Source organism: Bidens hawaiensis, unplaced genomic scaffold (assembly GCF_021521415.1).
Source record: "Bidens hawaiensis isolate Kalapana, Puna unplaced genomic scaffold, B.hawaiensis_p1.1 tig00031258_1, whole genome shotgun sequence".
Taxonomy (NCBI): Eukaryota; Viridiplantae; Streptophyta; class Magnoliopsida; order Asterales; family Asteraceae; genus Bidens; species Bidens hawaiensis.
Window position 1 is genome coordinate 131,345 of NW_027495271.1, and position 24,368 is coordinate 155,712.

General features: G+C 36.2%; 2 protein-coding genes across 3 annotated transcripts; one reads left to right on the plus strand and one right to left on the minus strand.

Annotated features, from left to right (window-relative positions):
- Positions 1-5,816: 5,816 nt before the first annotated feature.
- On the plus strand, positions 5,817-9,529 carry LOC143581928 (O-fucosyltransferase 29-like). Its single transcript, XM_077064611.1, has 8 exons — positions 5,817-6,488; positions 7,397-7,487; positions 7,666-7,742; positions 8,038-8,126; positions 8,219-8,408; positions 8,542-8,723; positions 8,965-9,067; positions 9,152-9,529. The coding sequence occupies exons 1-8, from the start codon at positions 6,201-6,203 to the stop codon at positions 9,527-9,529; spliced, it is 1,398 nt and encodes a 465-aa protein (XP_076920726.1). The 5' UTR covers positions 5,817-6,200.
- A 1,335-nt stretch (positions 9,530-10,864) lies between these two features.
- Positions 10,865-19,507, minus strand: LOC143581925 (protein SWOLLEN 1-like). 2 transcript variants are annotated; one of them, XM_077064607.1, is made up of 15 exons: positions 19,274-19,507; positions 16,863-17,610; positions 16,665-16,781; positions 16,219-16,581; positions 15,536-15,798; positions 15,033-15,448; positions 14,885-14,937; positions 13,427-14,796; positions 13,200-13,308; positions 12,919-13,099; positions 12,753-12,820; positions 12,575-12,675; positions 11,412-12,002; positions 11,259-11,331; positions 10,865-11,156 (listed from the first exon to the last, which is right to left on the minus strand). In XM_077064607.1, the coding sequence occupies exons 2-15, from the start codon at positions 17,599-17,601 to the stop codon at positions 11,146-11,148; spliced, it is 4,455 nt and encodes a 1,484-aa protein (XP_076920722.1). In that variant the 5' UTR covers positions 17,602-17,610; positions 19,274-19,507; the 3' UTR covers positions 10,865-11,145. The 2 variants fall into 2 exon arrangements, with proteins under 2 accessions (XP_076920722.1, XP_076920721.1); XM_077064606.1 differs by having other exon boundaries at positions 19,232-19,507.
- Between the last annotated feature and the right edge of the window lie 4,861 nt (positions 19,508-24,368).

Here is a 24,368-nt window from a genome sequence, read left to right on the forward strand (position 1 = left end):
ATCATGAGACCTGAATCTACATCATTATCCAATACCTTGATGCCGCTAGACCTATTTCAAGTGGACCCTAATTCGTAATTTTCCATTTTGTTGCAAGGATTGTTTGTGAAACCCAACCGACAAAAAAAACAAATAAAACTTAAAACTAATCTTAGTAATAAGCTAGTTAACTTTTTTACTAATTCATCCGACATAAAACTACATATGGACTTATGTATTGGGCTTATGACGCTTGATTCAGAGAGAATACTTACACTGTTAAACCAATAAAACTAATAAAACTCGTAATTTGGCGTGTAATTATGAAATAATTGTCCCAAAAGTTAAATTATTGGTCTACTATTTACTAGTTTTAATGAGGCAGTACCATAAAATGGTTGGGGTCTATAGGTTATATAGCTTACCAAACCACAACAAAAATGGTTCAATAACCATAATGATGAATAAAATGTTTAATGGGCCACTTATACAGGGACTAGAAAGACCTTTATGGTCAAGGTCCCCAGTCCAAATACCTTCCAAATAAAATAGGCAAATCATTCACTTCATCTTATTTGTTGTCTTTTGATGTCTTGATCGTTACATTTTTTTCTCCTGTCTTCGTCGTATAAAATTTATTAAAGAGTTGTCACTACTTTTGTGGGGTAAGGAGTTCCCTCAACGCACGTTTTGGGGCTCACATGAAGGAGAAAGCAAGGATATGCAATTACTGTGAAGAAGAGAGAAAGACAAGCCATGTTTATTTTAAAAAGCGTATTATGTTAGATATGGGGGGGGGGGGGGAGTTGATTTTGGCTGCAAGACGGACGAGGTGGGTGCGGGTGACGTGACTGCGTTCTTCAAGCTTCTCGTTGTAGATGCTATGAGTAAAAAAAATACCAAATCACAAATTAAGTATATTTTTATATACCTAACTAAATTTATTATAAATTGAAGTTATAAGATACATTTTAAAAAAGAAATAAAAATTAACGATTAATCTTGTAAACTCGATAATTTTGCCTAAACCCTATAACTGATACAAGAGCGTCTCTCACTTTAGCATTAGTTCACAATCATATATGCAATTTGAATCAAGTTCATATTAGACCGATTATTTGCAATGTTGTTAAAAATCGTTGGGTTAGTCGCTTGGATTGGTAATCAGACCACTTGTCAGTTCTATTCATATGGGTTAACCTAACTTATCAGACCGGTTGATTTTAGAGAGTGCTGACTGATTCAATGACCCGGTTTGATGGTTGGATCAGTTTTAAGTAAATGAATCTTGATTCTTTTTCATTTAACTATTGTTTCATTATAAAATTTAGCTTATAACCTTGCATAAACACATGAACCTAAATTACACTTTCCACTAAAAGAATATCTTTTCATATATGTTTCTTTCTTTTGTTCTTTTAAACATGTAACATTTAAATATTCGGTTCAAAGAGTTGTTCATGTATAAAGGTACTGCCTAGATGCTTTGATTTGAAATATAAGGAAAGAATAAGTAGCCAATTTCACCTTTAGCGAATAAGTCGAAACAATATGATAACGATAGTGAAATTGTGGTGTCTCCCAATAACTTATCACCATCACATATTTTACCTTTAAGCAATCCAACAGTAAAGTAAGACCACATGTCACATGATTCCACTTTGTTTGGTCAGTAAATGTGATCCTCACATAGGAGAGAGAGAGAGTGAAAGAGAACATCTTCTCATCCATCTATTCTTGTACGAAAACATCTTTATTATTATAAAGTTTTCAACGTATATAAACCTTTTACATATTTTTGTTTGTTGTTAATTAATACTTGATAGTGCCGACATTTTTTTAAACGAACCTGTTTATATGGCATGTGACGGAGTTTGAACAGGTTTCGTGTCATAAACATACGTTTAAAAATAATTATAATAATATCTAAACATGTCTTAACACCTTTAAACCTGATTATATCTATTCATATTTTTAACTTTTTTAAAACAAATATACATACATATTTATACTACTAAACCTATGTTTCTTCCTTTAGTCGGTGACTCCGAGACGCCTATGATTTTGTTTTTATTAAAAAAAGGTCGTGTATTGTTAGTTAAGACTTTTATAAATTTTTAAATAAATGTTAAGGGTTGTTCTTAAAGAATATTATTATTAGACTATGTGTTGTAGTGAGTTGAAGAACACCGTTCCTTAACTCACCTTTTTTATCACAAAACCATGTCCACCGATTTAAGAAACGCCAAACCCGTCTTAAACCTTTTTTGAGTGCTAGTGAAGTAATGAGCAAAGAGGCTCAAGGTGGTGGGACCACAATCAAATCCACCCAATGATAATAAACTTTTTTATCCAACTAATATATTAATAAAATCAAAATTATTATAAAGTTGGTTAGGCTACCCTCCACTACACATGATTTATAAGTTGATTAGTTAATTCCTTAGCGTTTAGTGACAGCGACGTGACAACATTTTTGGTTAACTAATTATGCTCCACAATACATAGTCTTATGAATTATAATTTCGGTGGTCATTATCTTATCTTGTTACTTGTTAGATATATTAATGATTCGGGTCGGGTCATGCCATTAAATTGGTGGTATTAATCGTGTTATAGATGTCGTGTATCACGTTTATAAACAAGATCATGTTTTAAAGAAAATAACACAATTTGTTGATCATGTTGTGTTCTTGTTTAACATACATTTTAATTATGTCATGTCGTATCTGATTGTCTGACACGTTTGACACATTTTTGGATGGTTTGATAGCCTAAGTTCAAAAATTTAAGTTTAGATTGCATAAACCCACAATTCTAGTTTTTTTTCCGTATATGCCTGTGAAGATACTAGTTTTCTATAACAAATATTGTAAACTGTGATCTTTTTAGTTGTTTTAATTATAGTTTAGTTTTTTATAAACTTTTATACACTTTACCATATTAGTGTTTTTTTTTTCGGAATTAGTTCTTTTATACACTATATACACTTTACCATATGCTATAAAATTTGATTTTTATAAGAATATTTAAAGCAAAAATCTAAACAGATGCTTTTGTACATATACGGGCAATGGTCAAAACTCAAAAAGCGACAGATTTTCTTATTGCAATGTCGCTCGCAAACTTCCAAATTTCTTTAAAAAAAATCTCACCAATATCAATATTGAATAGTGGGTAATAATTATCCAAATGTACTTAAAGCTTAAGTTTAAACATATACTTTATGAGTGGAAAATAAAGTATTAACTTAAATCAATTAGGCTATGTGTAGTGGAGAGGCTACAAATGGGGACGAATTGTGACACGTGACATTTAGTCAGCATGGGATGAGAATTTGTTTTTGGGGTGTAATGGTGTATGGGCTACAAATTGGGCTCATAGTATCTTTTTTTATTATTTACTTTTTATAGTTAAACTAATCAAATAAAAACCAATTTCTTCAAATAATTAAATAAAAAGGATTAAAATTAAAAAGAAATACAAAAAAATACATAACTAAAAATATAAAAAAACATATAGCTCGGTTGGCGTACATATTTAGGTTCGGGTCGGGAAATTGAAACGGATAGCTCGGTTGATTTAGGTTCATCGGGTTCCATTGTAAGTTCACGTTCGGTTGGTTTTGCGAATCATGGTGTTGACCGAAAGGAGGGAATGGATGGTTCGGTTGGTTCGGGTTGTTTCTAGGATTCATTTTGCATATACATATATACACACACACAACATATATACATATACATATATACATATATACAATAGTAATATAATAATATATAATATAATAATAATAATCTTCATCTCTTCCAGGCGACAATCTAACCCCGCCCCCGCCCCAATTCACCCACATATCGCCCCGGGGGGCGGTGTTCTCGCCCCTTCGCGCCCACAATTCACCCGAGCCCACGCCCACTACACATGGCCTTAATAGCTAATTAGCTTTAGCTCAATTTTGTATATTAAAAGGAAAGTGAAGGCTTACGATAAATTTATAAGGTCTCAAATTCGAATTTAGTTTCAACTGAGTTTTATCGTAACGGGTATTTGGGTGGGTTTTTCCCCGAGACAGAAAATTGTTGGCTTGGTCACTTGTGCTACCCATGGGTGCTGCAATTGGGGTTGTATGGGGCCGCCTTTTATTATTGGGGCTACTCCCATAACCAAACTTTATCAGTTGGTCGTTCAATAAAATATTATTATTTAGATATTTTTTTTTTAACATTTGAGTACAAATTACTTGCTTCATACATGACTGTAAAATTTCCGTCTATGCATCGATTAATGCCCGACTAGTCGCTGGTCGGTATCACATCGACTAATCGTTGATCAATCGTTATTTGATCAAAATTCGTGCATATATGTATATTTGAAAAATTACATATAAATTTCAATCCGATTAATCGAGACTGATTGTTAGTCTCTACCCTATCAGCCGACTAGCGTAGTCGCCTAACGATTTTTACAACGTTGATTTTATATATCGACATCTGGCTTTTTATATTTTCCAGTGTGCTTTATTTTTTTTATAAATTAATTAATTATTTTTCATATTTGTTACATGTCACTTAATTTTGAATTTGACACTTCGGTTTACAATGCATGTTGTAGCTATAACTTCCTTTGAAATTAATCAATTGTCATCACATGGTATATTTGAATACAATCACATGCTCATCGCATACAATCAATTGTGATAACTTGTTAACACACTTGTGATATAGCGTATCTAAATATGCTTTAATTATTTCAAATTCATATTATATGTTTTGATTCGACTTTTATACTCCACATTAACCACCAATGAGGGTGCTCATAATGTTACACTATAAGTAAATCTCACATTGTTTCAGTCTATTTTGTCTACAAGAGAAACACTGATTTATAAGAAATATCTATACTCAAAAATCACATTGAATAAATCCCACATTTTGATTAAAATGTATTTGTATATGAGTAAAATGAATATGTTGTAATTGTTTATATACCTCATAAAAGTATGAGAACTGAAAAATAGGAATGCGATCGGTACCAAATATCTTATCGAATGTATTGGTTTGGTTTGTTACGGTGCGGTATATTAGTACTGTACCCGTATTAGATTTTCTTTTCATAATCTCCATTGATCGTATAAACTTTATTCGTAACCAAAGGTAACAATGAAACCAAAAATCATATCACATGTTCTGGAGGCGTCAAAAGGGGTGGCACCATCCACCTCAGGCCTTTAACCAGTTGTAACCCCACAACACCATGCCGGCACCAAACCAGTTGTCATTCTCTCGCCATTGTCGCCACCCCAACGACCAAAAGAGGCAAATCTATACTCGCCTGAACCATACTCGTTCACCGGAAAAATGATTTCCTGGTTTCGACAAGTATAGATCTGTTTCTTTTGGTAGTTGTGGTGGCTACCATGGTGGTGGTGCAATCTGTCACATAAACACAACACGTATATGCCACGTAATTAAGTTTTTGACACGCAAGCTTGTAACATAATAAAAAAACTAACGACGTTAAAATTTTGTTAAATAAATGATAAAAGATAAGACTGTCACCAACCGTTTTATTAATTAAGACCGAAATAAAAAGGGTAATAATTAAGATTATTTAAAACCTATATAGCAAAAAAAAAGGAATTTTTACATATTTCCCCTTGTTAAATACCCTTTAATTACATATATCCTCAACCCCAAAAATCAATTACATATTTTCACTTTTTATATGTGTTAGGAAGAAAAAATATGTAATTATTTTTTTAGTTAGGGAAATATGCAATGTATGATTCATACACAATACTGGGTTGAGGTGAATGGTGAGAAGTAGTCCCACTATAATAATGTTTTAATCCGTTATTTACCTGCAAACATGTCGCACTTGACATAAACAAATTACAATCCAGTGGACCCCCACTGGCAGATTAATTTACGTAATCATTTAAATCACATAATCCAAGACACACACTTTCTTTTTCTCTCACACTCAACATTCTCCTTTTTTCTCTCTCTAAAACTCCCACTTCTCCATACTTCATTTCCCAATTATTAATTCCAATAATAATAATAATAATAATAAAAAGCCCGTTAGACCCGTTACTTAAACCCTTTAAACTCCACAAAACACCCATCTATAAACTGTTTCTGTTTCTTTCAAGAGGTTATGAAACTACTTCAACAACACCACAAAAATAATAATATTATTATTAACAATAATATTATTGTTCAATGGGGGTAGCTAAAGCTAAAGATAAATCTTGGATATATACTGGAAGAGTGTTGGTGTTGGCTAATAATAATAAACAAGCTGCTGCTACTGCTGAGGTTCATCATTGTTTGTTATGGACACCGACGGACAGTGGACAGAGGCGGCGGATCTCATGGACGGTGGTGACTGGGGTGATGTTGTTTGTGATGGGTTTGATGTCTTTCTTAACTGGGCATGTGGCTTCTGATCTTGAATGGTGTTCACATAAAGTTGTTGCTAAACGAAGACTCTTGAAGAACAAAAAACAAGTATATCTTATATATATTTTCTCTTTCTATTTATCTCTCATACATACATACATGATTCATTCATCAACACTTGTCATGATATGTGTGAGAGATCTAGCTACCTTTATCTTGTAACTTTTTTCATGATGTTTGGTGGTGGCTTTTTTTTAATGATATAATTTTACCTGAAAAATCGGTCTAGGCGGTTGAGTACTAATGGTGCCGAGACGAGTTTCTTCAACTCGGCAGACATTAACTGGTCAGACTTGGATTTTCGCTGTTTTTCATGTATTTTTATCGATTTTCGTTGTTTTTCACGAAGATACATTAAAAGACGAGAAGTAAATTATTACTATGTTTATAATATTAAAGAATGAGTATCAAAATTTTAAATATTTTAGTATTTTTTTGATATTAATGTATTTTGTTATAATTTCCAGAAAATTAATTTCTTTGGAATTTACCATGTCCATGTCTGGGTACTACCCGCCAGTGTTGTACGCACTAGTCGAGCAGTGGGGGTAGGGACTAGCGATTAATCATGATTAATCATATTCGAATTTATATGTTAATTTTCAAATATACATATATGTACCAAATTTTATATATATATATGTTTTTCAATTTTGACCGATTTTGCCCAAACTGCGATTAATCGACGACTAGTCGGTGATTAATCGACGCCTATGTGCATTTTTACAACCACGCAGTCCCCGGCTAGGCGAGTATTCACAACTCCCTAGTCGACTGACTTGGCAGCGCCTAGCGACTTCTGCAACCATGATTTTAGCAATGTTTATGAGCATCTATTTTCTTGAGATTTTGTATTTAGATATGTAATCTATTGAAAATGTGATATCTTTGAACCTGGGTTATTTTTCATATTGGAAGATATTAACGAACACGTTCGGTTTGTTGTTTAAACACAGGACCGGTTAAATGATGTACAAGTTGACATATGGGAATCCAATTTCTCAAAATCATACTATGGATGCAGTGAGAGAAGCCCTTACTATGCAAGTCAGTCTTTTTAAATTATAATAATTACAATATTTGTCTCTAATTTGACACTATTAATTACTCACTTTTTTGAAGTGCATATGTTGCTAAGGAATTTATGTTGAAAAGCATTCATAAGTTGTTAGTTTTGTCTTTGTGGTATTAATTACATAACTTTTTACTATTATGACATGTGCAGCTCATAATCATCAACTGGTTTCAAATGGTTATCTGCTAATTGCTGCGAGTGGTGGATTGAACCAGCAAAGAACAGGGGTAAATATTTCTACTCTTGAATCAAACGGGTCAAATGACTCGAACGGGCTCAATGGATCAAACGGGCTGAAAGTTACTTAAAGTGTATTTAAAACACAAACACCCTTGTAAATCACTTTATTTAAAGATTTGAAGAATTATTATTATTAAACGAATAAGAGAGGGACAAAAGGGTTTTTGGGTCAACACAGTTCGACCCGGTTTATAATAAAAATGACCCGTTTTGATCTGTAGCGTGTTACACATACATTCACCTCTAGCATTCTTTTTTTTTAAATAAATTTCTTTCTTGCAGATTACTGATGCTGTAGTCGTTGCACGGATTCTAAATGCTACATTAGTGATTCCCGAGTTGGATCATCACTCGTACTGGAAGGATGATAGGTGAGTGAACAAAAATATTATTTTGTTAACTTATGCTGCATTTTTGAAAAAAAAAAGGTTTAGAACTTACCTTAACTTTTATAAATTTGCAGTGATTTTGCCAACATATTTGATGTCGACTGGTTCATATCTTATCTCGCAAAGGAGGTGCCCGTTGTCAAAAGAGTCCCCGAAAAAGTCATGAGATCACTCGAAAAACCACCGTACACAATGCGGGTCCCACGGAAATCCGAACCTCAATTTTACCTTGATGAAGTACTGCCAATACTCGTGAAGAGACGTGTAAGATATTACCTAAATTCAAGTTAATTTACATCTTATAGGTGGAAAAGTGGATAACGGGCCGAGTTGACCCGAAACACTTTATGGTCCATATTATTTTATTTTTACTTTGTGATGTGTATTTTCAATGCAGGCTGTTCAGTTAACAAAGTTTGATTATAGGCTTGCTAATGATCTTGATGAAGAGCTACAACGAATGCGTTGTAGGGTCAATTATCACGCTTTACGGTTTACTAAACCGATACAAAACCTTGGTCAAAAAATCGTCGTGAAAATGAGAAAAATGGCCCCTCGCTTCATTGCAGTACACTTAAGGTTGTTACTATACTGGGTAATTTTTTTGTGGGTCTAAACGGGCCGGGTCGAGTAGCCCTACCAACTTCTATGTGTCCACCTTTTTTGTGTTAAATGATCATTTAATGTGGTAACATGGTCATAAAAACCATCACATTTAGTTTGGTTCAATACCTCGACTGAGGAACTTAAAAACGCTTGAATAACCGTTGGTTGACTTTTAACCCGTTTGACCTGCTTGGCCCGTTTCATTTGATTACAGGTTTGAGCCCGATATGCTTGCGTTTTCGGGCTGTTACTATGGTGGTGGTGATAAAGAAAGAAACGACCTCGGTGAAATCAGGAAAATATGGACGACATTACCCGTGAGTTTGTTATAAACATTTTTATATAAAAAGAAAGTTATCTTTTGTGCGCGACATTTTAGAATAATAAGCTTTCTTGATTAGGAAACAAGTCCTGATGGAGAGCGGAAGCGAGGAAAATGTCCTTTGACACCTCATGAAGTCGGTTTAATGCTTCAGGCGCTTGGTTTTGAATATAGCACGTATCTTTATGTTGCGTCGGGTGAAATATATGGCGGTGATGAAACTTTAAAGCCTCTTAGGGATTTGTTTCCAAATTTATACACCAAAGAGATGCTTGCAAATGAAGAACTTGAACCTTTTGTTCCATATTTATCTCGGCTTGCGGCCATTGACTACATTGTCTGTGATGAAAGTGATGTTTTTGTCACCAATAATAACGGAAACATGGCGAAAATTCTTGCGGGCGAAGGTACGAAAGTAGATAATCTTGTTATTTTTCTATTAAAGTTTGAATCTTAATGATTGTGGTGAGAAAACGGTAGGGGCGATGAAAAGTGATTTTTATATAGTGTCGGCTTAAATGAATTTATTTGTACGTTGGCCATTTATTGCATAAATTAAAGAACTAGTGTTCGTCTGCTTGTGTGAAATGACTAAAATACCCTTACGCAGTTTTACTTTTGAATACTGATTTGGTTGGTATTTAAGAGCCATCTAACTCTTTTTTGTTGCATTCAAAAGGAGGTATATGGGGCACAAAAGAACCATTCGGCCGAATGCGAAAAAGCTTAACGCTTTGTTTCTTAAACGCGATAAAATGTCTTGGGAATCGTTTGCTAAGAAGGTGAAAGCGGCCCAACAAGGATTTTTAGGCGAACCAAACGAGCTGAAAACAAGCCGTGGCGAATTCCACGAATACCCTTCGACTTGTATTTGCAAAAGGCCCTTCAAGTTTCCTGACGTTGACAAAAACTACCTCAAAAACCAAACTTTATCAAGATCGTCCGAAGCAGAATCCGAATACGGGCGTAATGAAGAAGATCAAGGTGTGCATAATGTGCAAAATTTAGAAATTGCAAGTTCAAGGAAGATATCATCATCATTAGAAGAATAGGATGATGTTGACTTTTGGTTTGACTAATGGTAGCAAGAATTCTTATGGTGATTTTAGGTCTGAGTTTTGCTTGATTTATATCTTGAGCTAAAGTTAGCTCATTGTTGTATTTTATATTTTTCAAAATGTCCATTTTGCCCTTGTGTCATTAGGGTGTGAAAGCTGAAAACAATTGTGTATAAGAAAGTTGACTTTTTGATGGACTTCAAAGTAAGTATAAGATCAGTTGGATAACTTTATGCTTAATCTATATAATATTTAACCATTAAATGATTCAAATCTTGCATCTACATAACACATCCACTCACAGGCACACCATAACAATGTCAACACCATACATATCCCACATCTCACATGCATACACACATACATATTAACTCTTCACACCTACTACACACCCCGCATGGATACATATGTATACACACACAACATTAATGTTATCTAGACCTACACACATCACATGACCCACCGCTGACTAGTAAGATTAGAGATGCACAAAATACCCGGTTATGGCCCCGACCCGCGATTACAACCTGACCCGAAAAATACCCGACCTTTTCGGGTTCTCAAAAATACCGGTTTGTGCACCTCTACATAGGATCACGCAACTTGTCACAGAAATGTTCCTATTCAAGACATGTTAAAATCGTAACACATCCAAGCTCGCTCATTTACAAACCGAGTCAATTTCAAGCTAGCTTCAAGGCACAAGTTATCGAAACAACCATGTGAACAACTAACAAAAGCTCACAGAACCACATAAATCAAACCCTGTAATAACTCGATACGAATGGTTATCATCATCTTAAGAACGACAACATAAGCATGATACTGTCTGTAAACCACAGAAACAACGATATACAGAGCAATCTGGTTAGGAAAATATATGAACATCTTCTGCAAGCTAACGACATGCTTTAAAGCTTATTAATATTGTAACCGGAATCATTCCTAGTTCTAAAATCTCTGCTTAATTTACACACAACACTATTGGAGTTGGACCCCTTCCCGCCTGATTGTCTCAGCTACTCGCTGTTAAAAACCCATGTGTATCATTACAAAAATAATATTTTATATATGAAAAAAAGAAAACATTTTTTTGGCTTAATTTAAATGGTGTAAAATGTGTTTTACCTTTTGATGTAACCTTTTGGCTTCTTGGACTTGGATGTGAAACAGTCAATTGACTTTGCAGCCCTTCTAATAACTACAAGAAACAAAGCTCAAAACACTCGGTTTAGAAAAGAAACAAAACTTCAAACACATAAGCAAAAAAAAACATTTTACCCTTGATGTCGGCTGGATTCTACGAACCGATCTGCGCGGTTCTGTTTCTGAAGTTGGCTTATCTTCTACTTTAGGTCCCTTCAATGTTGCGGTTTCCTTTGCGTCCTCGGTATTAGAAGAGTCAGCATCCATCATGTTTGGTTCACCCGACAAATTTTCATCTTCATGTGAAGCTGGTTTAGCAGGTTTTGACTTGTCCTTTTGAGTCAACGATTTGATCAAGGGTACGGGCGGCTTTCTAGTCTTGGTAACTTTGGATTTGACTTCAGCAACTTGCTTTTCTTTGGCATCGATTTTAGGATTACCTTTTGGTTTATTATTATTAATACTATGGGTTTTATCATCAACACGATGCGTGCTCACATCCATGAACTTCTGTGTCTTCCCGGGTTGAGGAACACCAAAAACAACCCTCGATTGTTTCTTCTGCAAACTGCTTTTGTTTGTTTTAAAAGTGTCCTTTTCGATTCTTTCCATTTTGCCGATATCAATTGATATTCCTTGGGAAGATATAGGAATAATCCTTGATTCTTTACCTTCTACAACAGGGTTACCACCAATCTTATGTCGCTTCCCATGTGGCGTATCACCCTGTAACCATATATTTCATTAGAAAAAATTAATAATAATATTAATAATAAGAGAGATTGGATTTTAATAATCACAACTAAAGGCTATTGGCCAATAATAATCCCAACTGAGTTTATCGCCACTTGTGGTCCCAAATTTCAAAAAGATTGGCTCAACTTAACAGCGTTAACATTATACCGAATTTAAAATTTATTTTTTAGGGCTTTTGATCGGGAGGAGGATACAAGTCGATTGATGTAAAACTTAGCTCGAAACGATACTCCAAACGGCTTGATTAGTGCTTCAAATCGGGTGTTTGAACTTCCAGTTAACAAAAATCAAGTAGTTTGAAGCATCGTTTCAAGCTAAGCTTTACATCAATTGACTCGTATCATCCTTTCGATAAAAAGCCCTAAAAAACAGTTTGGAATTCGGAAAATGTTAAGGCTGTTAAGTTTTTTTAACAGTGGACCACTAAGAGCCATTTTTTAAAAATTTAGACCACCAATGATAAACTCACTTGGGATTATTAAAATCCAATACCCCTTAAAATAATATTAATAATAATAATAATAATACACAGATTGTCTTACCTCTGAAGAGTAGGACCCCTTCAGACTAGACCACTTGCCATCTTTCCATACAAGAGTCGGCCTTACAAGCCATGACCGAACAACAGATGTCTCTCCTTGCTCTGTTAACCAGGTGGGGCCCAAGATTTCAGCATATTGTATTAAAAAATTCTAGACTGTTTTATATAACCATACATACCAGGAAATTGAACGGTTAGAGAAGTTAAGTCAGTCTTATTTGCCTCCACGATAACTGCTTCGCACCAGCTACAAAAAATGTCATCCCATTTAGCAAAAAGATACAACTTTTTATTAAGAGCTACATTTTAGTTTAAAAAATAGTTGCAAATGGATATAATGCTTACCAATCTTGGACCCGCACGTCAACTCGGTCCCCACTGCACCAAGCATAATCTGTGAGGGTGGTTCTGCCCCTCTTTTTAGTGCCTTCAGACTGTATGGTAGTTATAGGATGAGCAATGCGTATCCTAGGTGACTCGGTTCCTTCAACTTCAAGTGGGACCCACTCCTGTAATTTCCCTGACCCTAAAAGGTTTTGTAGGAAGATGATTAAATAAATACAAAATATGCCAACTATACACATTATACTGAACATTCATAAAAGATTGTGTTTGTAAGGTCTTACCATCGTCTGATTGGAGTTCAGTGTAGCAAACAAACGCTTTTCCATCTTTCAGAGTCGATACATTTGCTGTAAACCAGGCGTTTTTCTTCTTGTCGGTATCTTTCCGCACCTAGCAAAAAAAAAATAAAATAAGAAAATAAGCATGGTGCTTTAAAATAAACTGCCAAACATCACAAATGTAATATTGTAAAGTAAACATCTGAAAATTTATAATCCAACTCCTTTACCTCAACTAGGCAACCTTCTTTAATGATATTATCTTTCAACGTGGCTGGGGTATTTTGAGGCATGCTCTGGTCAACATCCAAATTTTCTTTATCCTTAATAGCAGTTTCAACATTCTGTTTATCAGAACGACCCTGCTGACTGGACTGAGGAGACTTCCAGTAACCCTCGGGACCAGCCTTAACCAATTCTTCTAAAGACAAAGGATTACCAAGTGTAACAATTTTCCCAGCTTGTGATACCGCTTCTGCTGCCAGCTCAGCAGCTTTTACAATAGCATCTAGATTTTCAGCGTGTTTTGAAGCAGCAGAGGCAGCTTCGATTCTCCTACGAGCAGCTTCTTTAGCAGCAGAAATGATTGAAGTAGTGCCGCTTTGATCATAAGTTTCAGTTCGGTTTGATAAAAGTACTTCATCAGCCATTAATCTTGCTTGTTCTGCAACGTTTGATGCAATTTTAGCAGCAGCGGCAGCCACTTTAGCAACAGAAGAAGCAGCTGCTATTGAGACAGCTGAAGACGCTAGCTTTGCTTCATCATCTGAAACCAGACCAGAACTCTTTTGACTTTCGAGTTGACTCCATACATTTTGGCAATGCTTGACAGCATCCGCAGCATGCGCTGCTGCATCTGCTGCCAAAACCTTCGACTCCTCAATTTTGCTAAAAGTGTTATCTTTTTTTACAATCTTCTCTATATTTTGGTCAACATGGACCACATGGCTAGGTTGACCATGGGTAGATGCATAAGATATAGTTGGAACAAAATTAGGAAAGATGGGAACAGGTGTTGATAAGGCAGCTGATGTTGCAACATGACTACCGACAACCTTCTTCCTCTTTCGGCTTTTTGGGTCACTTGAAGTTTGACCAGATGATACCACTGGAGAAGCGGTTGGATGAACATTAGGGCCCACGGGAATCATAGGTATACTTGGAACACCTGATTCTTTAACCGTGGTTAGTTTTACAGACTCGGTAATGGGCAATGAAGAGAAACAAGCATTGAAAGAAGCAGCTGGTGAAGACGCAACCCATTGGCCAGAAAACGGGCCCGGAGATAGCCACATAGGGTTGTGTCCAGGAAAATTCTGCACCCCCGGAGTTTGATACGGGCCAAAAATCTCACTTTTAGGCATAGCATTCGACTGTGATGCACCGCCAGGGGTAGGAATATTCCAAAGAGGAGACGAAATTGGAATAATGGGATTAACAATCGGTGAAGAAACGCCAGAGAGAACTTTGCTTTGAGCAGAACCTACTTTAACTCCTGGGTTAGGAGTACTTGGGCCAGGGTTATTGGGCTGGGCCTTGTGACCACGAACCCTTTCTACATAAGCATGCCAAGTAGCCTCCCAGGCTCTCCTTTCAACATCTGCAAAAACCATGTGACACAACTAATATGAGATATCTGGTATTTTCCACAAATACTAAAGAAAACAGAAACTGTAACATAGATTGACCAGATTGACCAAATGCAGCAATCATATGAGGCTCTTCAGGTGGTACTCCAGATCTGAAATATTCAGTCACGCATATAAAAAACTAAACAGCACGCGTGCATATGCAAAAATAAAATTATGCATATGTATGTAAAGTGTAAGTACTTACAATACTGATCCGTATACTAAAATTTGTGCTCGCAGTTGCACTTGCTGAGAGTCGGTAAACGAGTGATGGAATACAGAGGTTGAGTTATTCAGACTCGGTAGATTTGAAGTAGACATAGGAGCCATGTCACCTGGCCTTGGATTGCTGACTAGACTAACTTGTGCAGTTACAGGGGGTGTTAGCAATGGAGCCGATTTTTCTACTTTACGTGAACGTCTAGGCATTTTCTCCTTCAAGTTGTTAGTTTGCTTGGTGGTTTCTGTCCCGACTGGTTTTCTTCTCGGTTTACGTGCAGAGGCTCCCTTGGCTCCTGCCTCAGTGGCGGTGACATTAGGTATTTGACTAACTGGAGAATCTTCATGCAATTTAATAGGATCTAACTGGTTACCATGAGAGCTAACAGATGACACCGTATTCTAAGCAAAAGTCAATGAAAAAAGCATTGTTAGATTATAATGCAATGAGAAACAAAGCACAAAAGTAAAAAAAAAAATTATTATTACCATTGGCGAATTAAGGTTTTGACTTGAACTTGCATTGACCTTGAAAGTAAAGTTTTTTTCTTCGTTTGTACCACTACTTGAAATTGTGGCATTATCACGCACGGAACCCTTGGTGAGATCATCTTTTGAACTTTGAGAAAGTTCAATGCTTTTTGTGTCTGAAAAAGAACAGGTTTGAGGTTTATCCAAAGAAGAAGGATTAGTGTCGAGTCCAGATGACCCATCTACATCAACAGAAGCCTGCTGCTGATCTGGCATATTAACTGCAAAAGTCAGATAACTAATCAGGATAGTATTCACAAAAGAAAATGTATCTAGACATCTTTGATCTGACAGAAATCCAATAACCTTGTAAATTAGATGTAGTAATAACCTATACTGTTTTTATCGTTCACAACTTCTATTACAAAAACGTTACAGTACACTACCATTTAATATTCTTAGTTATCGGCGATTTTTTTACAAATATATAGCCTTTTGCATTCTTTTATATAATTCCACCATCCTACCACCTATAATCTAATCAAACTTATGTTTGAAAATAGCCTTCATCTCCATTAGAAAAAACTGATCTTATAGCAAATTTATGCAAAATTCCCCTTTCACTAATATATATATATAAATGCATTTCTTTACTGAATATACAGATTTTATTATATCTAACCAAAAAAAACAAAGATCACCTGATAGATTTAGATGTTCCATCCCATCTTCTCCTGTCTTTGACTCCTTAGGATCCAGAAGCCTTGCTGAGTCAGCATCTGCTGTTTGTTCACTTCGACCCGCATTAAAGTGTACCCCCTTTTCAGCACCATCAGAAATTATGACTTGTTCAACTACAGGGGCCTGTTTCTGAGAAGTTTCCTCACTGTTTGATCCCACTTCTACTTTTTCTTTATTATCGCTCGACAATAAACTGACCCCAAGTATAGGAGATCTTGGTTGGTCTTCTGTAACGACATCAGATGTAGCAACAGTTCCAGAAGGTAGCTGTACACCATCGGTTGTGTCAGAAGATGATACCTTACTCAATTCCGCAGCCACAACTGATTAGCAAAATTAAACAATAATTAGTTCAAATAACATCACTATTATCTACATTTATAAATATAATCATAAGTTAATATACCAGCATCTTTTAGAACATCCATATTAGATTCAGCATTCTTTGAGCTATCAGCAGCTCCATCGTCCGTAATTCCAGCTGTATCATCCTTATCTAAGATAACCTCAGCCGGAGTTTCAGCTGAAGAACACATTCTTAGTAATGTTTTACGAGAAATATTAATCTCAAATTGGTGAAAATGTGAAGAAACCATGTTAGTACCTGAAGTAACACGCTGGGCATCACATCCAACACCATTTTCTGTTTCCTCATTAACAGAAACAAGTGTTTCATCAGCTATAGTGCCATCGTTGACTGACTTATCGATACTATTCTCTTTGCTCTCAATAGTATTATCAGGGTCGGTATTATACTCGTTTTTTGACACGTCGCTAGCATTTTCAACATTCTGTGAGGAGCCTGTGTTTCCATGTTCTACCTTAGAGATAGAAGAATCTTCTTGTAACTTACTAGCTAAAGATTCAGTTGCGATTTTACTGGCTTCCTGATTTACATCATCACCTATCTTATCAAGTGTGTCCTCACCAATGGAAGTATTACATTTGTCACCTAAAACTACTGATTCTAATGTCCCCTTGGGATCCATTACATTAGTTAAGCTACTGTGCCTATTACTTTCTTCTAAAACTTTCTCTTCCTGTCCAACTGATTTTAGAAGCATTTCAACCGACTCTGAAGATGTTGCTTCAGACCATACATTTTTCCGCGTTGATTTCACAGCGGTTGAATATTCCTCAATCCAGTGATTATCTTCCTGACTTGTGATTTCAAGAAAAGCCTCGTTGTCAACAAGATTATCGAACCTCAAGTGACCCTGCAAGCTATCGTCAAATTCGAATTTGGGAAGAGAATATGAAGGCGATACAGGAGAAACTTTGGAGCTCTCTTCCTCAACTATGTAAAGATTTTGGTCTTGAGCATCGTTGTCATCAATATCCATTGAGTATCTCTAGAGTTTAAATAAAGTAGTAAGAAAGATATATTTATGTACAAATACAGATCATGTATATACATTTAATATAATGAGATATTGAGATCTAGCAAGTATCATCCTAACTACACATATGTTCAAACTAAAACTTCTAAAACTGATCCACGCCTCATATTCAAGAGAGAGAATAGCAAAGACCTAGCAAGATTGTAAAGTATCTACATACAAATTTCCTGAATTCAAGCATTTATAACATCAAAATCAAAGAAAACGATGAAGCCATAAAAAAATTCTTCTTTAACCGTGTTATCATTTTTGTTACTAGATACTACATTAAAATTACTACACGTTACTCAAATTTATCTGGTTAATCATGCTTCCTGTGTCAAAGATCTAATTAATAAAGTAGTCACTTGCATTGGCTACATGCACTCAAAGAATCCAAATTCAACCTCAGCCCTCATGCTAACATATGTTTCTACTTTTTCTCATCTTAAAATGTATACTACTCGCTTTCTAATACTACAATCGAATGCAAGACAGTCTTTCCATGTGAGGAAGCTTTCAACAGAGAGAAAGAAATCACAAGAGAGCTTAATTTGCAGTTAAATTTCCTTGTTCCAATTTGGGGAAAATAGAATACTGCTTAAAAGTTGACACACATAAGAAAATTACACACAACTGCAGAGTAGAAGCTTTAGCTCAAGTTCAAAAAACATTTCAAGCACAAAGCAGGAATACAATCACGAGCTAAAAGCAACTAACAACTAAATCAATTAACCAAAACCAAATTTAACAGACACACAACAGTCAATAAAATTTAACCTGAGTTTCATACTTATCATACTCAAAACCCAAAAACAACCCAAACCCACCTCCCAGAGACCCAGACTCATCAACTTCACACACGACACACAAATATCAAATCTTTATAACAACCCACTTCCTCAAATTCACCCACAGTAAAATACCACCGCCACCACCAACACCAATAAACAAAACATAACAATTATTATTAGTTTATTACCAGAAGAATTATCTTCAAGAAACATTTCAAAACCCTAACATGCAATTTTATTTTCATTTCAAATAATTCAATCCCAGTAAAACTCAACTAACCAAAATCAAATTTAACCTAATTTTCATACTTATCATACTTAAAACCCAAAAACAACCAAAACCCACCTCCCAAACTCATCAACTTCACACACAAACACTAAAGATCAAATCTTTACAACAACCCACTTGCTCAAATTCACCCACAGTAAAATTGCATCAACATCAATAAAAAAACATAATTATTAGTTTATTACCAAATCTATTTAATATATATAGAAAAAAAAACATTTCAAACCCTAACATGCAATTCAATTTTCATTTCAACTAATTCAATTCCATAAAAACCCAACTAACCAAAATCAAATTGAACAGGCACCTAACAGTCAATACAATTTAACCTAATTTTCATACTTATCATACTCGAAACCCAAAATCAACTCAAACCCACCTCCCAAACTCATCAACTTCACATAAAAACACTAAAAATCAAATCTTTACAACAACGCACTTGCTCAAACTCACCCACAGTAAAATTGAACCAACACCAGTAACCAAAGCATAACAATTAGTAAACAATTACCAGAACAATTAACTGTAGAAGAAATTGAAATCGTATCACTACCTCCCTCCATTCGGCGATTGAATCCGACCGTCCGATTAATGTTTCCCCCAATTCCGATTCTAGGGCTCGAATAATTTGCAAAATTGGTCGAATTGAAGACGCGAAAGAAGGGGTAATTGGTGGGTTTGAAGGCTGAATTGGAAGGTGGTGTGATTGGATTGGATGATAAAGATTATTGGGAGTTTGAATTGGGTGTCAATTTGTTTCGATGAAGTGATTTGAGTGAAATGAAACCTAGAGAAAGGATGGTGAGTAGTATAGTACGTAATGTTTTTATTTGTTGGTGGTATGAGGGTAGTTTGGTCATTTGGTGGGTACACGTGGAGGGGTGTGATTTGTTCACATGTCAAACAATGGTTTTCTTTTTGTCATATTAATGTTTGGATAATTATTATTTTTCTAAAAATAAAAGGGTTGAGAGTTAGGGTACATGTGATGTTTAGTTCTCTTCTATGTTATTTAATTTTAGTGGTATGAGGTGATGATGGAGAGTAAGCTACTAATTGGTGGTTACTGGTTGGATCATTTAATTGAACGGGTTTTACCTTATCATATTGTCGTGTCGTCGGATGTTGGTCTTAGGTAAGGGTTTTCCTTGGATAGGAAGACGAGTGTATCCTGATATGATAAATTTAGCCAGTAACCTATTTAGAGGATCCGTCGGTCATTCAAAAAAAACTATCATATGCTGGTCGCTCCAACTCCCAACTAACGAGTTAACCACGACCACTCTATAATTTAATTTGTTTTTATGTGTCACTCCCTGGATTAACCTAGTTAGTTTTGGGACAAAAAGTGTCATTTTGCTAAGTTATGAGTAAAACAAAAATTTTGTTTAACACCTCATACGTTGAGTTGCAGGTTTTCCAGTGAATATTTCTACCACCAATTGGCACCCTCAACTTTCATCTCCACTCCTTACCTGTCTCTTGTCTCTATAAGCCCCGAATAAAGCCACCGGCGCATGTTCACGTTTAACAAGCGAGGTTACTACACCTCTGACAATTTGCTGGAGATGATGAACAATTATGATGTCACTGGAAATGCTTGGGTCGTCAAAGGTGGCTTCTGATTTCACTGCTCGTCAAAGATGACGAACGATTATGGTGGTGATATGTTTCTGGTGACTAAAAAGCTACCAGTTGCAGGTTTTCCGGAAGCTACCAGAAGTGTAGTAAGCTCACCGAATAAACGTAAGCGGGTGGTGGTAGGGGTGTTCTTCGGGTTTTTTATTCGGATTCCGGGTTGTTCGGGTTTGAACTCAAAATAAATTGACCCAAGAACCGACCCAAATAAGTTCGGTTTGTCCGGGTCTCGGTTGAACGGTTCAGGTAAATTCGGGTCGGGTTTCGAGTTCAACAAATTAAAAAAATATATCCACCTTTAACAATATCATAAATTAAAAAACTATATTATAAGCCGTTATAAAACCAAAATATACAACCATGTTCAACAATAACATATATTATTTAGCAAAATATGAAATTTATCATACAAGCATGCATTACACGGGATGAAGGAGTGTTGTAGTTTGTGGATCAATACTTGTGTAGATTGAAGAACATGCTCAATACATATTGGTTTAAATACTATACTGTTTAAGTTTTTGAATTGAAAATACATTATCAACATGCTTTATGATAATTAATACATTGGGATGTGATGTGATAGATCCAATATTAATTAGAGTCTTGAGAACAACCAAACAAGAATACATAAGGTCAATCTGTTACTTCAATGCGAAACTACCGTATAAAAATTAGGGATACATGCATCGATGTACTATACTTCGGGTTATTTAGGTCAACCCGAATTTGGGTATTTCAACCCAGATACCGACCCAAATATTTTATCTTGGGTTAGGGTTAGGAGTTTAATCGGTTTAGGTGAATTCCGGTTGGGTTATCTGGGTCTCGGGTCGCTTCGGATCGGGTTCGTTATTTGGGTACGGTTAAAAAACACACCCCTAGGTGGTGGTAGCTTGGTTCAGGGTGTATGGAGATTGGATATGATTAGAAGAAATGGAGATGACGTTTGAGGGTGCCAACAGGTGGTAAGGTGGTAGAAATGTTCGCTGGAAACCTACAACTCGTCGGAAATGTTTCTTGGCTAGCGACATAAGAAGGCAGATGCGATGCTAAAACAAATTTTCCTTTTTACCCCCCTATAACACCTCGGCCTCCCTTACCACCAAAATTGTCCGCTCTGCCCACGAAGAACTCACGGATTTGTTTTTGGTTGCCCAAAATGCGTTGGTGATTGAAGAGGCAGGACATTTACTTATGAACCAAGAATCTCTCTTGTCCACGGCCGATGTGGGATAGCCTAAGAGTGGGACGATGTTGTGTTTGCCAAGGGTGTTACAAACAACCCCCCTTTGGACTCATCGTCCTCGATGAGGCATGTCCCATCATCCCGAACGGCACAAGAGTTGCTCTGATACCACCTGTAATACCCCGCTCCTCGCACGTAACACCCTTGGCAAACACAACATCGTTTTATAACGGTTGTATATTTTGGTTTTATAACGGCTTATAATATAGTTTTTTAATTTATGATATTGTTAAAGGTGGATATATTTTTTAATTTGTTGAACTCGAACTTATGCTCTGATACCAACTATGTAAGGCCCCGTTACCGGTAGCCCTACTTTCGTGTTGGATTTACTCATAAACGCAGTTCTAAATATCAGAGTTAATTAAAACATTCGCGGAATATAAAAGCTTTCATAGAACATTTCATAACAAAACACGTCTTGTCTTAAAACATCATTTTGTCTTTCAAAATTAACGAAACATTAAACTTAAACGTCTTGAGTCTTCCGATGCCAGCCTCTTATTCGGTGCCACGTGTCTCCTCAAGCGAGCTGTCTCATCCTACTCACCTGCGTGCATACTAAAAGTCAGCTACGTTGAGTGAGTTCTAGTTAATCACATAATCATACAATACCTTTTTACATTTCATACTTAACCTCTTAACTTTCTTTCATACACACATATTTGCATATACTTTCATTCTTACCTTCATACTTTCTTTACATACATAAGCATACGTTTTAAAGAGCCTTTCGCCCTATAACCTCACAGATATTATAAGGGTCTGGTCCCTAACATCACATATATTATAAGGGTATGGTCCCTAACATCACAGATATTATAAGGGTCTGGTCCCTAACATCACAGATATTATAAGGGTCTGGTCCCTCTTTCCTCGAATATTAGTAGGGTTCGGTTCCCTAGTTCTCGAATATTAGTAGGGTTCGATTCCCTCTTCGTTACCATACAACCATACATCATACCTCGAGTATTATTAGGGCTCGGTACCCTCTTCGTAACCATACAACCATCCTTTCATTCTTTTATTAACTTTATCACATTCATACACATAAGCATACATATCATACTTACCTTATACTTAGCGTTACAACCTGACAGTACGTGCAATATCCGAAGATCGTTCACGTACCGTCAAGCCATCATTCATACATATCACATTATTCACATAAGGCATACACTTATCTCTTAGGATAAGCGTATTAACAAACATATCGAGTATGCACACAGCCCCGAAAACATAACACATAAATGGGGCTAGAAACTCACCTGAACACGGTTACGTTCACCGTTAATCGTAATCCCTTTCCTCAGTTGTGCACGACTGACTGTATAACAAGTATACGTATCAATCAACTATCACTACTTATATCATCTTTCTAATCTTAATTACTACCCACAACGAACGGGGGTCCGGGGGCAGTCATCAGGCGAACTTAGCTTTAGGCGAAGTTAAACCTTAGGCGAACTTAGCTTTGCAGGCGAAGTTGTCATCAGGCGAACTTAGCTTTAGGCGAAGTTAAACCTTAGGCGAACTTAGCTTTGCAGGCGAAGTTGTCATCAGGCGAACTTAGCTTTAGGCGAAGTTAAACCTTAGGCGAACTTAGCTTTGCAGGCGAAGTTGTCATCAGGCGAACTTAGCTTTAGGCGAAGTTAAACCTTAGGCGAACTTAGCTTTAGGCGAAGTTAAACCTTAGGCGAACTTAGCTTTAGGCGAAGTTGTCATCAGGCGAACTTAGCTTTGCAGGCGAAGTTCATCAGGCGAACTTAGCTTGCAGGCGAAGTTGTCGGCTGCAGCTACTGTTCGTCCTTAATCATCTTCGTTTCTTAACCAAATAACTCGATTTAGGTATCCACGGAATCGTCTGACCAGCGCCTACAAACCCCAACCATCAAATCGGCCTAACATCGATGTTTAAGGGGTGCGATTTAGGCATATAGGTTACGGGTTCTTTTAGGTTAACAATTAACCTATCAAATGCTAATCAATTCCAGTAATATTTGCTGTTTTAGGTTCGTTTATAACAAACTAACACAGATCTATGATTTCCCAAATCAAACCGAACCTATACGAACGATTTTTAACTATAAACGTACCTTGAACGAGTCGAACTACGAACCCGGTTAAGCCTTGATGTTGTTTTGGTCCGTCGCGACGTTCCAGCACCAACAAGCTCGGGTTTTCGCCTTCGGATCTTGGTTCGGGTTATAAGATGGTGTTGTGTGTGTTTTGGTGGTGTATGGAATATGTGAGAATGAGGATTAATTGGTGATTAATGGTATTTATATTTAGGGATCATGGGCTTAAGCCCATGGACTCTCCTTCTGTAACACCCCGACCGATGGCGGATTATACATCGGGGCGCCACGTATTGTTTCATTACTCGTGACACTATTTAGGTGTCAATATTTAATAAATACATTTTCATTGCGCACGCGCAGAACACAAATCGTAAAGTAACATAAATCATATCATAACTTAAAATATCCAAATAACATAATTTGTCTTGTTACATTTTAATCTAGGTCCAAAGAAAAAGAAAACATCCTACGTGTCCTTGAGATTCCCAAAAAGCAGCTACAGCAAACCTGAACATGTGTTAAAATAAAACGTCAACACTTGCGTGTCGGTGAGAAATCAAGTTTAATAGATATAAATAGATAATAACAAACACTGCGCGCAACATGTGCTTAACTGGGGTTTAACATAGGGTGTAATCAGATTGTGATCAAGCCTAAATAGATCATAGCTCATAGTTCAA

Excerpts from the sequence above, each read along its gene's own strand:
- LOC143581928 (XM_077064611.1), top strand. The coding sequence starts at position 6,201 with ATGGGGGTAGCTAAAGCTAAAGATAAATCTTGGATATATACTGGAAGA. Across the intron at positions 8,409-8,541 it reads CAATACTCGTGAAGAGACGT|GCTGTTCAGTTAACAAAGTT; the intron begins GTAAGATATTAC and ends TTTTCAATGCAG. Across the intron at positions 9,068-9,151 it reads AAATATGGACGACATTACCC|GAAACAAGTCCTGATGGAGA; the intron begins GTGAGTTTGTTA and ends TTTCTTGATTAG.
- LOC143581925 (XM_077064607.1), bottom strand. The coding sequence starts at position 17,601 with ATGGATATTGATGACAACGATGCTCAAGACCAAAATCTTTACATAGTT. Across the intron at positions 15,799-16,218 it reads GGAACATCTAAATCTATCAG|TTAATATGCCAGATCAGCAG; the intron begins GTGATCTTTGTT and ends TGACTTTTGCAG. Across the intron at positions 12,676-12,752 it reads TCTAACCGTTCAATTTCCTG|AGCAAGGAGAGACATCTGTT; the intron begins GTATGTATGGTT and ends CCTGGTTAACAG.